A 17,912-nucleotide genomic window follows, 5' to 3' on the forward strand; every position below is an offset into this window, starting at 1 on the left:
CCTAACATACGTATCTTTCAAAATTTCACTTGGACGAATAGCATGTAATCCCATTTGTTCTTTACCCTTTGGGTTATGTCTCTTTGATTGGCAAATAAGTAACCACTGACTGTTTTCATGTGTATTGCTATGGTTATTTGCTTAAGAGTAGTGCAGCTTTTTGCCAGTTATTGGTTGCTGGTGATGCTGAAATTGACATGGTAATGCATGCTGAGGTCTAAAGATAACACTTAAATCAGACTATTTTAATGTTATTTGCTTTACAAGAGTAAACTTGTTTTATTGCAAACCTGGTTTTGTCACACATATTGAATGTGAATGTCCTCACCCTAAAGCTTTACTGCTGCTTACACTCCTCCTGCACCTCCTTAACAATTTATCCATGGCCTGCAGTTTACAACTGGGATGTAAGATGACATTGTTTGCACTGTTTGCATTTTGAATGCTGCTTTGATGGTTGATGGTGGATTTACTCATTCCAAAAGATGAATTTTGTAAGGAAAAAAGTGTCACAGCAGCTATAAAATATACGCTGGCTCTTCCTGCTGCAGTAACAGCTGCTGCCCGACTCAAGTTTTCTTGAAAATGGCACTAAAATCTGAAATGTTAGTTTTTTTGCATGTTACTATAGATTTGGTGGTGAAGTAGATACTTGAAATAAGGCTAAGTGTTGTAAAGAGTCTGTTCCTTGGCCTTTATATGCATACATTATGATTTATATCTAAATTTTACTCCTTTTACCAGTTACAAATCTGTAACATATCACTTGGCAAGTAATAAACTATAGCAGCTACAGTCGAGTCCAATTTCATGTCCACATAATACCCTTAATTACTCCTGATGGGGTCATAAGGGTGATCTTCTTTTCCAAGAACAACAGTGAAACTGTTGGGACATTTCATTAAAAAAAATAATTTTCATTTCCAAAACGCTCTACAGTGCAACGGTTTCAGCGTGCATGCGTATCAGCATGTTTCTCATATTACTATACGCAAGTCACAGATGTAGATGTGATCGGAGTGCAATGACTTAGACTGCAGTACTTGTCAAGCAAGGCTAAAATAAACATGTTTGGTTTAAAAGTGGCATAGCAATAAATTGTTCTTGAGTCATTACAGTTTGTGAGTACAGATTATGGAATTTCTTTCTTCTGCTTCCCATGAATGTGAAACATCCATGCGGACCACACTGTCCCCTGAGATCATTTTAGCTCTGAAATGTTGTTAAACCATTTGATATCACTGCGATGGCAGTGAATGCCTGCAATGCCACTCCTTTTATTTTTACAGACTTCAACTGGGTGACCCACACTGGAGGACAAAGTAGCACGGATACTATGACTAATTTGAAGATCAACAATATATTAATAGAAATTTCTTTGTTTATACAGCTTAATAGTTGGTCGATCAAGAAATTACTTTGAAAAGAAACGTAGATAAAATGTTATATTTTAATTTAAAGATATTTTGTGATTCTTTTTATCTAAGACTACCTTCAGTCGTGTTATGCTAATAAAAAAATATTTGTCTAACACTGAACAATGAACTTTAAAAAAACCCAGCCTGGCCATTTGCATTGTTTTTATCCCCTCCATGCCATAGCTAAGGTAATGATAACTGTAATAGGAGACCAGATCAATATATAAAACCCAAATATATACATGTGGGTTATAGGCCCTTAGGCTTAATTGAGAAGATTATTATTACTTTTTTCTGCCTGGAATTACAAAAAAGAAAAAGAAAAACATCTGGAAGTTGACATCTTTTAATAGTAGACCGAACAGAACCAAATGAACTCATAATTATGACACTGGCGCTCCATAAATCCAAATCAGTGAAACTGCTGTGGTTACAGATGTAGGATTGAATATAGCATGTTAAAACTTATAAAGAACTTGGGAATTAAAAGTATGAACAGAACAGCACAGGTCCAGGCCTGAGCCCACAATGTGAAACAGTTTTCCTCTTATCTTTCAAAAACAGCTAAATTACTCTTCATTTACATTCAAAACTGGCTTTTTTCTTTTTTTCTTGCATGCAATTAACTTTTGACTTGGTGTCATTTGCCGTTGTCCAAAGCACTTTATTTTGGCTGTGTATCTCATTACGTGGACTTGAAACAATTTGTTGACTCTTAGCATTTCACAGCTTGTTGTCAGATTCATTTAGATCTATAAACTCCTCTGAGGGTTGTGTCTCCAATGGCTTAACACTATGTCTGGCTGTATTACCAGATGTTAGAAAACCAAATGCAAGGTCTGTAGCTACTTCAGTGCTCTTTTTGCAATGGCTTGGCTTTGTTTCATGAAATAATTCACTTCTTACAAACCGGCCAGAGCCAGTGAGTGTGTCCACAAAGAACTGAAAGCACAGTTGCATAAGATTGCATTATAAATGTGTTCTGTCACAATATGATGGCTGAAGAAATATGCTGTTTTGGCCTTTGTAATGGGGATAAGGCAAATGGTAAACAAAAGCTGTATTTAAGATAAATCAGTCTGGAAACTAATATTGAGTTTTGAAAATATTTGCAGGTCCAGTGACATATCAAGAAGGCGGGTTTAAAAGTCTGTATTAACTAAAATGCAGTTGCATGACACTGCATTTTACAACTTTGGAGGTCACTATGTCCAAAATAAAGAAGCTTTGTATTTTCTTTTTACTGTGCACTTGTCTGTATTAGCATGGCCTATGGAATTTGTTTAAAGTTCACAGTAATAATGGAAGCAAAAACAAAGAACCGGAGGTAGAAATTAGAATTGTTTTCCATGAAGCAGAATGATTTGTTAGATTTGTTACAGTCAAATATTAGCATACTGTACAAGTATCTTTCAAACAACAGACCAAAATTTGTGAGGCTATTTTGTTGTGTTGGTGTGTCCTTTTTCTTTCAACACAGCTAAATCTACCACAACCCTTGTACACAAAGTGAGCTGTCACTGTAAATGGTAAGTCTTTGCTTGCTCTTCTGTTTGTGGCTCCTTTGACTTCACAATGTGATTACCTGGCTTTAATTAGGAAGAAAGACCTCTTGGAAAGCACTATGTTTCTTTAGTGTGATAGCTGCACAAATTAGCACAGTGGGATCAAAAACGTTTTGGACGTTTTGGAAAAGCAAAAACCACAGGCTAACACCAGTCTCCAAGTAATCATGTGCAGAGGTCTGCTGTAACATCTGGAGCTTTCACAGGGCACTCACCCTACCCATTAGATTTGGTTCTATGCAACTTGATCTTTTTTCATAAAATTAAGTTAAACATTTAAAGGTCACTGTTTTGCCACTGTGGAGTGTGAATGCACTACCGGAGAGTGTTCTAATAGAATGGGAACCAGTCCAGGGGTGTACAAGGCAACCTTGAAGGAGAGATCCGCAGACGATCTCACTCGCTTCAGTCTAAGTACTACTGTTAACTGTGATTATCTCTTTCATCTCTTATGTGCACACAGTTTTTACATACTATAAAACAAGAAGCAGGCAGTAGCTCATATATCTGCCTCAACCAAGGGTACATTTACAACAGAATATAATATTAAGCCATTTTGCATCAAAGATTCAAAGTCTGATTCAAAAACGCTCAACACATTATTTTTTAAAACACTTTTTAAAGCAGCACATGATCAGTAACTGGTTCTAATTTCCAGTTTACCATCACCTAACAAAGGTTTGTGAAGTATAAAAGCATCAAAAGCCAGAGGTATTATAGTTAAAAGATCCCAACTAGAATGGAGTCATTAGTGCACAGGCTAATGAGTCAGGTGCACGTTTGATTTGTCCGCTCTCCTTCCTAGGTTACGTCCAGCCAGTCGGGTCGCTTGTGGGGCTTGCAGGTGTGAACGTCCACTACGTTTTCACAGTCTTTGCACTCCACAGCGCAGCACCACTTGAACTTGCACTCACACTTAGTGACACGTTTGACTCTCATGGTGTCGTAGCCACGTCCACAGCACATGACCTCACAGCCATCTATGCCTCTTGAGGACTTGTTGCACACTCTGCCTGCAGTGCCCAAGGAGCCTATAATGAGAATAAAGGACCAGAGATGTTGTTTTGGCATACAAAGAATATTGGTACTGCAACTGACAGGAAAAAGGTTCGTTTATTATTAGAAGACAGCCATCTGTGCATGCCCTGCCAAATTATTAAAATAAATAGTTATCACAAAGAGAAATAAAGGTTAGGATGAAAGAAATCGAATGTTCGTTAATACGCATGATACTTTTGTTTATATATATTAAACAGCTAATATAAAATTTAACCTAACACAAGCAGTGGATTTCCTCTCAGTCCTGTAATGTGTTAACAAGTTTTAAATGTCCGGGACTCTCTTTTTTTTTTTTTTTAGAAAAAAAACTAATGATTTTGTCATTTGATGTTGGACTGATAATATGCAGCAGATTTAACAATTAGATTTAAGGGAACAGAAATACCTGCTGCTGACAAAAATGATGCTGATGAGAGTGTTTGCAAAACCTGATCAATGTGAAACAAACATGTGTCCTGTAGAGCTGCAGAGAGGGATGATAACTCTGTGTGCTTTCATTATTAAATCACTGATAAGTACAGCTCCTTGATTAGAAGTTGCTTCTTATTTTAAAGTAGGCATAGAATACAACTTTAATTGCGGACATCCAGTAACTATACTGGGTTTCCTGTCTATGCATTCCCTTGGGGAACTGAATGATTTATACCACATTCTAGTCTGACTGACCGCTCAAATGTCTTTCCACCATAAACTACATTGACCTTTTCGCATGTATCCATAGAGCACTTTTTTCAATGTACCTAAGTGCTTTATCTCCTGTGCATTCACACCTAAAGCCCATTTAGAATCCCAATTTAACCTAAGAGGCATGTCTCAGTGCTCAGAAGGAAGCAGGAGTAGACACAGTTCGACTGCACCCTGCCATTCAACTCAGCTTAATAGCATTTTGAAAAATTTCCATGATTACGTGGATGCCCAGGAGTGAAAGCTGGCAGGAGTTATTATTGGCAATGTTCGTGTTGATGCTGAAAACTGAAACTGTTTTGCCAAAGCAAAATATCACTTTCCCTCACTCTTCAGCAGGCTTTAAGCTTCCCAACAGAATAGTCTCAGACCTAAATGCAATTGTGTTCATGTACTCAGGTGTAAAATCCAAGCCTAAGATCAGGTGCCAGGTCCATTAACAAAGCATCCCAGAAGTAGAGAGAACAAAAGATAAGAGGAGATCTTCCCCTCAGGCTCTAGGGAGTGGAGCTCAATGCTGACCAAAGGAAAGATTTGAAAAATAAGCCTGCATGTATCCTTAGGCTGTGAATTCCTATACAATGAAGATTAGTGGTGAGGAGGGTCATGGGCTACTTTTTAAGATCACCTTGTAACAAGGAAAGGCAGCTTTTCCTTTGAGCGAACACACCTTCATTGCATCTCAGTTGTCAAAGTGCGGCCAAGCTAACCGCAGGTAGGAGTGACAGAATCTGTTAAGTTAGAACCAACGTGTCCACTGCACATGCCATCTTCCCTAACATATTAACAGTGAGTTAGCAAAGTTCTTCACGCTCTACTGAAGGAGCTGGACTTTAGGAAAGAGATGAGCCTAACAAGGCAAAGCAAACATTAGGTATTAAAGGAGATGTTAAAGGTCAAATCACTGAACTTTAAGCTGTGAAGGAATGCAAGCCTGCGGTCAATGAGTCTCTGAGTCTCATAGATTTTGTTAAGCAGTGGGTCCTATTTGCCCCGTCCCATTACAACATACTCATGATTTTAAATTAAAATAATAATAACAGCATTTTACACAAAAATGATTAGACTGTTTAAGCACAACTTCAAAAGAACTTCACTGAATCTCAGAATGTAAGTTGGTGATGTTTTCCACAAACACAACATATCAATATGCTACTCCTCAGAAGTTAGGGTGACACTATAAAAGGACCCTCTTTAAGGCAATTTCTTTATTGTAATATTAAATTATTGTCATAATAATATTACTCTTGTGTGACAGTGGCACTTTACTAAAGTTTGACATGTTAAAAATTGAATTAGCAAGTTAGCACAAGCAAGTTATTTAAGAATTATCAGCATTGGCCAATAATAATTAAAAAAAAAACCCTTCTTTTAAACTTCACTAGTCTCACTAGTGACACATATCACCTGCCTAAACGTTGTTTTCCCAAAGACAGTGGCCTCCTTCAGCAGGACGGTGTTTCCCACTACGCCACAAAAACTGCTTGTGTTGGAAAAAAGCTAAAGGTGTTGACCAGGCCTCCAGACACCACAGTCTAATCGAACATCTGTTGAACATGCTGGGAAGAGTAGATCCACGGAAACCCCCCACCTGCTGCAATCGCAGGACCCAAATGATCTGCTGCCAGTATGCTGGTGCCAAATACCAATGAACACCCTCAGAGCTCTCTTGTCCATCCCTCAACTAGTCAAAGCTGTTCTGACTGAGGGCTGTGGATGTACACAATATAAAGCAAGTGGTTTTATTTTTGTAGCTTATTTGTGTGTCTCACCTGCTGCACGGTCCATGAGACAGTAATCTGGAGAGTTCTCAACAAAGACTAACTCATTCTTGGTGCTTCCCTTAAAGTCCTTGTCAGCCACAATAAATCCTGTCCCATCTTGGTTCATGGTTACCTCGACGGCTGTGTTGTACTTCTTGCGAAGATAGTCTCCAGTTCGCCTGAAGTCAGACATAGCCAGCCAACAGGTTCTCAGAGAACAGGAACCACTGACCCCGTGACACTTGCACTCCAGCTTCATAAAGCGCTTCACTGCCTAGAGCAGAGATCAAAGGTGACACAGTATCAAGCCAACAATGTTGTACAAGAGAAGATGTAGGTGTAATAAGCCCTCCTAGCATAACGGCTAGCTAAATATTCTTAGGATAACAGATTTTACTTCATTATCCTTCAGAGACGTCTTTACTGAAAAAGCCAGTTCAATAACTTGAACAGTGCAGAATTTAATGCTATGGGACCCTCATATACAGTTATCATATTAATATGCATTATGCTGGATCATCAATAGATGCTGGGATAATGCTCTGAATAAACAGATTCTTAGTCTTAAGAGATTTACTTCTTAGCCAAGAAGTCAAGTAAGCCAACTAGCCTAGTAGTTGAAGACATCTTTAGGCAAAAAAGAATTTCTAATGATTTTAAGAGTCAGTGTTTATTATGACCAACTTTAAGCTTGGAGAGACCAATCTATGACTCACAGAAGACGGATGAGTTGAAGGGCCATGTGTATCTCTCAGGTTTTGTGACACGTCTTTTTTTGGTAATTATTTCTACTTTTTTTATTTCATTGGATCTTTGTTATCTCTTGTGTGCAGACACAAAAAGGGTTCATCACTTGAGTTGGGTGCCTTTTTATGTTTGAATAAATGTGTAGGTCAATGTTAAGTTTAACAAAAACAACAATTAAAGCATCCCCTGAAAACGTTCAGGTGAAAGGACTGATGAAGAACCTTCAGAAAGCCTGGAGTGGTATTTGCTTCTCTTACTTTTTTGTTTTCATTGTTACTTCCTAAATGTATCTAAATTTAGAATTCCACTAAGAGATAAAGCTTAAACATTAATATCAAAAACGTTTCCACTGACCATCCGACCGCATCGGTTGTTGTGCAGATTCATCAGGGCTCGAGCATCTTTCACCATCCTCTCACGGGCATCGACGAAAGCTTTGGCAAATTTTATGCCGTAGTTGATGTTGTCGCTGCATCCGCCCCAGTCAAAATTGCCTTTGTCGTCACTGTCTTGCCCTCGTTTTTGGCTGTCACAGTTGCAGATCTTCAGTTCCCCCTGACTGCAGGCCCTGGTAATGGCATAGACCACTCCTGCTGAAGAGATGGCGTACACAAATGCTGCCTCTCTGCTGCCTGGGTAGACGGGGAAGGGAGCGTTGCAATTGCAATCATTTAAAAAAGTAACTTATGACTGTTGGTAAAGAGAGACCTAATATTGCCTATATCTGACATGTGACAGTATTCAAAAGTTCTCATAGCACTTGTTTTTTTTCAGCTGTTCTTCTAGTGCCCAGAGTCACGTGTTATTGGTGAGTAAAGCAGCCATCTCTCTGCAAATTCTAGACAGTAGGCATACCAAGATCAGTTCATTTATGGTGGATGGTCCAGACAGTGGTAGCAGCTTGTCAGCTATAACATTAGACCAGCCGACTCTCCTTTCACCTATTAATTTGCACAGATGGCAGCTTTCTAAGTCATTGAGCAGTGTTTTCATTTTAGATGAGAGGAGATTTTGGAGGTTATTTGGTCTGGCTGTCCCACCCTCCTCCTGTTCTCATTCCTGCTCACGCAATGAAGCAGAACACAGGCGATATGTCAGGGAGTAAAGCTTTGTCTGGCTGCCAGAAACATCTACCCAAATATTTACATCTCCTATTACTGTTTATACATCACCAGTGTGGATCTCTCAATCTGCTACTTGTTTTCAGAGAACATCCACTTTCCCAATGTTCCTTCATTCCTGAGAAGGTAAAAAACCCACAACAATTTCTCTTTCTGTTTGCATTCCAGGGTAAAGTTGATTTAATAAGACACCTATTAATTCCCTGCTTATCTGATAACAGAGGAGACATTTATGAGGATGATTAACTTGAGTGTCACTGATATAAACAACCACTGTCACGCACAAAGAACCACACAGATAGAAGCCCTAGCCATGTATGTTCAGACTCACTTCGGAGCATCACCCTGCCAAAAACGGTGTGGTCCCGGTCCAGTGTGCTGCAGTTCCAGCGGTGGTGTCTGAACTGATGTTGGCACTCTTTGATCCACTCTTTGGCTCCCTCGCTGATGGACTGCATCAGGTCCGGGTGCCGCTGACAGAGCTGCCGCTGCTTGTTCACAAGACCGGGAATGTTGTCGCATATCACCCGCGCACCCAGAGCTCCGATGTACCTGCGCACAGATCCATCGAACACAGTGCTGGTAAATTCAAGGACAATTGCACTGAAAGCGCACTCTGTGGTAGTGCACCTGCAGCTGTCACTACACTGTGTGCCAGGATTTCTTTTCCCAGTGAGTTTACTTTCAAATTTGCCTCCTGTTTTCAACAAGAAAAAACTGAAAAAATTGTGTAGATAGCTGATCTAGCTGATTTGCAAGAGGTTAAGGTCCAGTCTGATTTTCAAGAAATATACATGGCGGAAATAGTACAAACAACAGAGGAGTGTGTTTGCTGCATTTAGGTTAATGGGGTGAAGCCCACCCTACAATGGCCTTTGGTGTGCCACGTGTTTTAAATGCCAGCACAAATAAGCTGTCAGTGTGAAATCTGTTCTGACTACATCTTCAGACAATTCACATTTCTAAACATTTGTGTAAAAAAATTGGGAACTCTGAGTGAAGAAAATTCCAGTGTTTACCACATATAGAGGGTCCCCCCAAAAATCTTTGGGGTTATATTATGGGTAACCAACATTTAAGAGCTCATTAAATTCTGTGGACTCAAAGGGGCCTGCTACAGATCACTGCTGCTTGGGGTTTTTCATGTTAAAAAAAGCCCTTTAACTATCAGACATCTGTACTCAGTGCTCCTTTGTAATCACAGGGTTCTCAAGTGCAGCCTGCAGCCAGGAGCAACCCCTGAGCAGCATTTAATTCAGTTGCCATTCAGTGAGGTACAGCAGTGCGGTATGGTAGAAAATATTCACTATATATTAAAAAATATTTTAATATTCCCAAATTTGGCTAGTGCAAAAATAGGAAAGGCTCTCCCACTAATTGAGAATTTTAAACTAGCAAAAGAAATAAATTTAAAAAAGACAATTACCAGCATAAATTTAACATCTGACAAATTTAAAAGTTTAAAGTAATACTTGCACTTTGAAACATAAAACACCAAAACTAAACCAAAATATGTTGGTGCTCCTAATCACATGCATTTGATTAATTGATCATCAGCAGGTCTGGTCTGAAGCATTCAGGTTTGTGTTAACACAATGCCACAATAGAGTGGATATCGCAGCAAATTCAGATCAGATCAGAATGTGCAATACTCAGAGAAATTACAGATAAATAAATAAAATTAAAGCAAGAAAAGTATGGCTTGTTTGGAAAAGTTGCCAGGAGAAAGCCTCTTCTCTAAAAAGAACAAGACAGCATGTCTTAGTTTTGCAAAGTTGGATCTAAGCAAACCACGAGACTGCCCCAGGACAAAAGCAGTTCTTTGGTTTGTTTTATGGAACATTAAACATCAAGTAAGCTATAGTAAAGCTGCTAAGTGGATTTTATTGCCTTTAGACAAAGAGAGGACAAACTGTTTTTCATTTTCTGTCTTCTGTGTCAGTTAACGTTACTAGTTTACTTTTCTCCCAGTGTAAAATGCTTTTTGATGAATCTAAATTATTAATAGTGTTCCTAATTTTCTTCACATTCATCCCCATTGTCTTCTTAAGACTCAGATATTCAGGATGTTGAAGAGATTATTACATTCCTCACGTTCAGTGAAAAGCCTTTGCTTCCTGCTTTCTTCAAATAATCCCCAACTTTGTAGCAACTCTTAAGAAGGTTGATCACATGCTGATTGCATTGTGACTCTGGGGGTCCTCTTATCAACAGGACATGGCAGGCATCTACAGTACAAATGAGCACTTGCCCCCCCCTTCTCAGTCCATCTATAAGCCTACACACTCTATTCTCCATCCGGATATCATTATAGTCCCTAATCACAGCCACATTTGTGTTGCCTGGCCACTGAGACAGAAACAGATATAGCAGGTAGTTTCCACTCCTGTTATGGCTGTCCCAGTCCCATTCTAGCTGCAACTATCTGCCTGAGCAGTATAGCAGAACAGAAGCACTGCTTGTGTTTATTGTGTGTTGTACAAACCAGCTGTGCCAAAGGACCCCTGACTCTCCAAGAGGACACACACAGAGGGAGAGAGAAGTGCAGCATGACACACGGTGCTTATATAAATTATTACAATGGTTAAAAATAGGCCTAAACAATTCAAAGGAAGATTTAAAAAAGCATGAATCAATTAAGTTTTTCTTTGGAATTTCTCAACGATTTATTCACAGTTTACTCTGAATTTGCCTAAAAGGGAAACTTGAGAGCAAATTGGATGACATATGCTTTCGGCTCTCTTGGGAAATTACCAGACATAGCATTATTTACAATCGGTGCGTTTTAGCTTTAAATACATTCATAAATTAGATCTTAACTGTTATGAAGTGTAGGGTAAGATCCTAAAATGGGGGATTTCCTCCGGCTAGTTAAATGTAAAGTCATTTAATAGGTTTTCTGTTAAGTGTCACCTGAAATATGAGAACAACAATTTCAGGTGAGAGAGACTGGGGGTGGGGGGTCTCCAGCATGTTTTACCCTCCCCATCAGGGTCTTGAAAACCTCAAGAGAAATCATCAAGGGGCATTTATTCATGCATCAACGCCTGCACCTGCCGCGTACTCTGGGCAAAATAGATGGATAGGGGAGACGCTGCCTTCCCCCCGTACACACACACACACACACACACACACACACACACACACACACACACACACACACACACACACACACACACATCATTAATCTTCATGAACTTTGGATATACAGCCTGCTCTTTTCATTTATGGACATGGATGTTCATGTGAACTTTGGCAAAGTAGATCTTTTACTAGAAAATCTGAGAAGTAAGCAGGTGTACATTACATGTAAACAGAAGGATTTCTCATCTTTAAATCTGTAACAGATCCAAGGACAGGGATACATAGGGTTAAATAATAAAATCCACTGTAAGATGGCTTTTTCAACTGCAAACGTAATTAATTGAAACCAATTTTCTGGGTGAAAATTTGCCCTTGCTGTAGTTGTAAGTTGTACTTTATATTAGATTGGTATGTGACACCAGCTAATCAGACGAAACATCAAATTCCTCTCAGTGGTGAAACTTACCACCACGATGAATCCACTATCGGTGTGAACATGAGCAGGAGCAAAATAAAGATGAAGTATATTTTAGAGATGGGTTTAGAGTGATGCTGGTTTCTTGCCCCATTTCTGATCCCCATTGCCTTCTCCGGCAACCCCCGAGATGTCATCATGTTTCTTCTTTTCATGTATTGGCTGTGCAATAAGGTGTGAAAGTCCTTGACGCCTGCGCGTCCTCCATCATCTGGTGGAAATAAAAGTTAGGAAAGAGGAAAAGTGCTTTTGAGATCCCTCAGTTATTCGCTGTCATAATGCAGTCTTGATTTTCTAGCATTACATCCATAAGCTTTGGACATCGCACTTGAGTGAGTGGGATGAGTCCTTCGTTTCAGACAATCTTGCGTAGATTCACGTTTTCTCCTCAGCTGTTGCGCTCCGAATCTGTCTTCACTAAATCTGTGAGAAGTTGCAAACTATAAAATCCAATGCCGATGATCAGTTTCGTAACTGGTAAAAGCCGCTCGAATCAGATCCTCACACAGGAGAAGTGTCTGCGAGGATGGGACAGGCGCTGCTCACCTTTCATCCCACTTGCCGATAATGAAGATGCGCACCGAAATGCTCCGCTTTCCGCTTCAGTGCGTCAGCTGTCCGCGCCTCCCCTCCCTCCCTTCTCACCACACCAATGCCCTTTGTCAAAAAATCACAGACACCGGTATGCAGATCTGCAGACAGAAGGAAAGGAGGTTCTGCCTGACTTCTCCCGGCAAATCAATTAATTCACTCTTTAATTTACACCTGCATCGCTGTTCGTTAATTTAATTAAAAGGTCGGTAAGAAGGTTGTCTCTGTTTTCTCTTTCTGTCATATCAGAGAAAGTTTAGTTTGAAAAAATCTGCTGTCAGTAATGATGCAAGCGTGTAAGCGTTTACACATTATCAAAAATACATAATCCTTCCCAGGGCTCATTGCATCTGCTCCTCTAATGTAATTGGTCTCAATCCTGGGGGGGGGTTGTTGTTTTTGTTGTTGTTGTTGTTTTGTAAGGTTGTGTGATTCCTGGCAAAGGAACACATATTAGGAGCAATTTACAGTCACTGACATGCTGAAGTTTCTTTTAAAATGAAACTTGTCATTAAGTGGCCAGTTTGTTTATTACGTTCAGCAAAACGTTTTGCAAAAACTGGCTTTACAGTAAACCTTTAACAGCATCTAACAACAAGAAAAGAGGAGAGAGTTCCCCAAAAGAAAAACATCCAATAGATGCATGCAAAGGTATGCACTCTACTGATCTGGTCCAGATTTTGCTCTTGTTCTTCTGCTTTGTTTGTTTACTGTACTTTGCATGTGCAAGTGTTTGTTGCACATAGCCACACTTATTTATACATATGTTTTAATAAACTGTATGCATGTATATGTATAAAATATACATATAAGAGAAGACATCAAGCTATGTTGTGCTTGCAACGTACACCAAACCTGATAATAATAATGTGTATGCGACCTGAACCACCCAAGCAGTGCTTTTGCTGTTTGTTTGCTTTTTCTTCTATTTGTCTTTCCCTCTATATCCAAGTGCTTGCTCAGTGGGGATCATCTGATTGTTGGTGTTTTCTCTCTAATATTGTAGGGTCACTATGTTGCAATATAATGGGCCTTGAAGTTACTGTTATTGCGAATTAGCGCTGTATAAATAAAACTGAATCAAACTGCTAAAAGTTGACTCCACTCAGCAATTAGGCCTGGAAATACTTAAGGTGATGGAGAGAAAAACCCCAGTGCTAGAGTGTCTTTGTCTTGAAAGCGTGTGGCCTGTGTGTTCGTGGCCACCTACGCCTTCCCTGTGAAGAGGAACACATTTGATTGTTGAACTGTTTGACTTCCCTCATGTTGGTCATTTTTGATTCTTTTTGTTTTTCTTAGTAATCACAGCTAAATATCTCTTCTGCCTCCCCGTCTCCTTTTTTCTCTCTCTGGCAATAACACTACAGCAAAGGTCATGTAAGAGGCGTACACATGCATGAAAGATGTACCAGTATACACTCAGGCACTGAAAGCCCAGATGCTGCAAGACTTCCCTCCAGTTACAACTGAGCATGTAGAATAAACATTTGCTTCTTTATTAATTTGAGCTCCATGTGAATAAAAGTAGATTTATTGTCGATCTTGAACAATTTTTATAACTGTCACGTCGTGCAGTATTCTCTGGTTTCTCCAAATTTGGCATAGTGCTCAGTATAATTCCCTTGTGCTCAAAAATGATTAATAAATTACTGAAGTTTCCTCTGTGCCATGCAACACAGTGGGAGAATAAAATGTTCTTTTTAGGTCCAAGCATTTGAAACTCCCTTTGTAATGCCTCTGGAGCGCATGTTTGTAGTTCAGCTCATACCAGCAGTCCTGATCCAATATCATCTGGGTAATGTGGAAACATCTGACCCACCTCAAGGACATTTCTGGCTTGTATCCCTTCGACTTAGGTGAGTAAATCAGTGTCTTGTGTATCCAGCAGGTAGGCAGACCAAGATGTCATGTGTATGAGTGTGTGTGAAGTCATTTTAATCAGTGCAAATCCAGGGTGTTATTTAGGGATGTAAGTAAAGGTCAATAACAATGCTGCTGCCTAAAAATACCACAGCACAGACAGTGAATGTAATAGTGTGTTTTACATGTGAATGCAAACAGTTTTCCAGCTGGGAATTTACCAGGATTTTTTTAAAGTATTGTATAAGTATGTAATTGTAAATTTTACTGAAATAACATTGCATACTTTACAATAATAATTTAGTAATGAAGGCTTAAAATTTCTGGCTCGTCTATCACCGGACATTTTCTCTTCTCATCCTATGTCATAGACAAACATAGGTCAGCTGTTTGTCCTTCAGTTATGTCATACCTGGACTTAGGGCCATACTATGATCCACATTACATGTAACCCTGTCTTCCTTTACCACTGGACAAGCTATTTTACAGTGACAACTCCATAATAAATTGCTTTACAGGGAGCAGGTGATGGTGGCGATAACATTCATCATCCAGCCCTCCCTCTACCCCTGTCTCGCTTTGAGCCAGCTCCAGCTGTGGTCTTTAAGGGGCTCAATATGGGGGCTTGAGCTCCTATTCTTAGCTCATGTCGTGGCCTGGGATAATTTTGGATGGAGAAAATGAGATCAAGAAAAGAAAAGGAACAGGAAAATAAGAAAGGGATTGGGCCACTGCAACCACAGATGAGTGTGTAGATCGTAATGATTACAACATTTTTGGGGGTCCAATGCTGTCACTCATCGTCGATACAGACGATAAAATGAAAGGCCAGACAGTTGTTCTGTGCTTTCTTGGAACACGTCTGACTCCAAGATGACAAGGCTGTAAATTTGTGGTTTAGCTCCTGACAGGTTATGCGCTCCCTCCTTGACCTCCGTTTCATCATCTCATTCACACGACATGACACTGCAACCATATGCCTTGTCTGAAATTGTAATAAAGCATGCCAGGGAGAGGCATGTAATGTCAGCAATCCTTTTTCAAGTTCAAGTTCATTTATTTATATATAGTGAAATAGAGTGTATATTTTGCAGAGTGTGCATTTTGATAGAAGGAAATAAAAAATCTGGAGCCAAAAACTTAAAAAGAAATCTAATCAATTGCCCTGCGATTTATTCTTTGTTTTTCCAGTTATTCTTAATAACATGTCTTCAAGTGTCATGATGTTTATACAAGTTATCTAGCCCAGTTAATCTGGTCCCTGAATATCAGTTCGGCAGGCTGATATTTTGCCTTTGTGGCTTAACATCGGTAAAACTGCATAACCCTGCTGAAAACTCACTTTAGAAGTTATCATATCTAGTAGAGCTGGGCGATATGACCCAAAATTCATATATCGATATTTTTAATAAAACTCGATATATCGCCCAGCTCTAATACCTAGGCTACAAAACAATGTAATTGATATTTATTTTGCTAAATACCACGATTTTCAGGGTCCTCACATAATGTTTTCAATTACTGACTATTTCTTGAACTCTGTGCCCTGCTGCTGAAGGCAGCAGTGGCGTATGAAACAGAGTGAGCAGCCAGCATGGCTTCCCGGACTGCTGATGAGCTGTGACCCCTCACAGCTCATCAACCTGAGCCCGTGTTTATGGAGGTGGAGAAGGATGGGGCTTTGCTGTGTCTGTGCATGTCTGTGTTAGAAGTGGAATACAGCTATGCTGTCCTACACTGGAATGTTAATTAGGTGAACTGAAAAAAAAGAGAGATGACCCGTCCTGTTAACCGCTCATTGCTTTGCCCGCAACCAGGAGGGTAATTTAGTGTATCAAAAGAGCCGAGTCAGCGAGTGTTCACTGTTAGGACACTCGGACTCAGACTAAGAATGTGATCGACTCAGAGAGAATGCACACCTTGTCAATTTATTAGTCTGCTGCTTCACCTCTTTCTGTATTTTGTGTGGACTTATACTAAAATAAAAGGTTAATAAAAGGTCATCGCCGCAATCTAGCTTCTCTCTCTTAACTGACTCTCTTAACACGGAGCACAAAAACCAACCAGTTGAGTTAATTCAAAGATCTCATATTCATTTTTGAAATGAAACAAAAGCAAAATATAAAAATCCTCTTCTCAGTACACCCTTCCTTCAATCTTAGATATATTTCCATAAGATATGGGTGCTTCTTGCTCTGACTAAATTTAAAAAAAGAAGAAGCAAATAATACACTAACCTAATATCTTATGTTAATGGATTCACTCTCATTGTCAACACAGTCAACAGAACTTATTTGATAAATTTTGCATGTAAGGCCTTCACGCAGAGGTTTCTGTCATTATGCAGACTGAACCATGCATGTAGTGAAATAACCATTTTTCAGTCTGTAAAATTACAAACAGATGCACAGATAAACACACCTGTTTTTTACAGCTATATTTATGTAAAAAGTACAATATAGAAATTGATTTAAAAATCTGATTCCATTCACAACTCAGCACTTCCCTGCCTGTGCAAAGCTACCTGTGGCTTCTTATCAAGCACTGACCTCTGGTGGACACTGTTTGGCAGTACAATATTGAAAACATAATAAGAAGCCACAACGTTTAATATTACCTGTGTAATATTGTATGATATGAAATTAAGTCACTCCAGTAATTATATTCACTGTGATGGATTGTTAGACTATGTTTTTCAGAATTGATTTAATGCAATGTTTGCTTGCTCTCAAGCACATCACTCCCAAACCCAACCAAAAATTTTAACAATTTTTCCTGCTCAAGACAACACACTCACGTTTCTTCAAGACAACAGAACAACAGAGTAAATAACAGAATGAGCAAAAAGATAACACAGATAAAGATGCACTGATACAGACGAGAATCTTATGGGAAATAGACATTTAAAACTCTGTTTATTAAAATAGTTAAATCGGACCAAAGGTTTGCTCCATGCTCTGTCAACACAGACAGCAGCTTGTAAATGGAATTTTAAAACAGATGACCCCTTGGTGCACAGTCATGTCAGCTGCCTGGCACTGAGATGTTGGGAGCGGATCCTCAGGGTTTGGCAGGGTGGGGCATGAAGCCTGATTGGATTGGGATCTCAGGGATTTAGAGGTCAGGTCAGCACCTTGTGCTCAATGTCATTTTTCTCAAGCTGTTCCTGAACAATTTTTGCAACAACTGCTTTTTTAAGAGGTGCATCATGCTTTATGTACTGCTTTATGTAGCAGCGCATGTACAATTTTGGATTTTTTTTGTTATATATAGTATACATTCACTACTTTGTTTAGTATACCTGTGCCGGTGTTAATTAATGCAAATATAAGTATAATCAGCCAATAACATGGCAACAACCCAGTGCATGTAGACATGATCAGTACGGCTTGCTGAAGTTCAAACTGAGCATCAGAATGAGGAAGAAAGGTGATTTGAGGGAGTTTGAATGGTTGCAATTTCCCACACATGCATCTCTAGGGTTTTCAAATAATTGTCTGGAAAAAAAAGAAAGAAATATCTGTTACATCCAAGGTATGTAGAAA

At 39.4% G+C, this 17,912-nt stretch overlaps 1 protein-coding gene across 2 annotated transcripts; it reads right to left on the reverse strand.

Moving 5' to 3' along the window:
- Window positions 1-1,440: 1,440 nt before the first annotated feature.
- wnt2ba (wingless-type MMTV integration site family, member 2Ba) lies at window positions 1,441-12,462 on the reverse strand. Of its 2 annotated transcripts, XM_039611847.1 has the most exons (6): window positions 12,245-12,462; window positions 11,908-12,127; window positions 8,689-8,909; window positions 7,591-7,868; window positions 6,499-6,763; window positions 1,441-4,014 (listed from the first exon to the last, which is right to left on the reverse strand). In XM_039611847.1, exons 2-6 carry the CDS (start codon window positions 12,069-12,071, stop codon window positions 3,785-3,787), a joined length of 1,158 nt encoding a protein of 385 aa, XP_039467781.1. In that variant the 5' UTR covers window positions 12,072-12,127; window positions 12,245-12,462; the 3' UTR covers window positions 1,441-3,784. The 2 variants fall into 2 exon arrangements, with proteins under 2 accessions (XP_039467781.1, XP_031596289.2); XM_031740429.2 differs by having other exon boundaries at window positions 11,908-12,462.
- Between the last annotated feature and the right edge of the window lie 5,450 nt (window positions 12,463-17,912).

This window comes from Oreochromis aureus, linkage group 5, assembly GCF_013358895.1.
Source record: "Oreochromis aureus strain Israel breed Guangdong linkage group 5, ZZ_aureus, whole genome shotgun sequence".
NCBI lineage: Eukaryota > Metazoa > Chordata > Actinopteri > Cichliformes > Cichlidae > Oreochromis > Oreochromis aureus.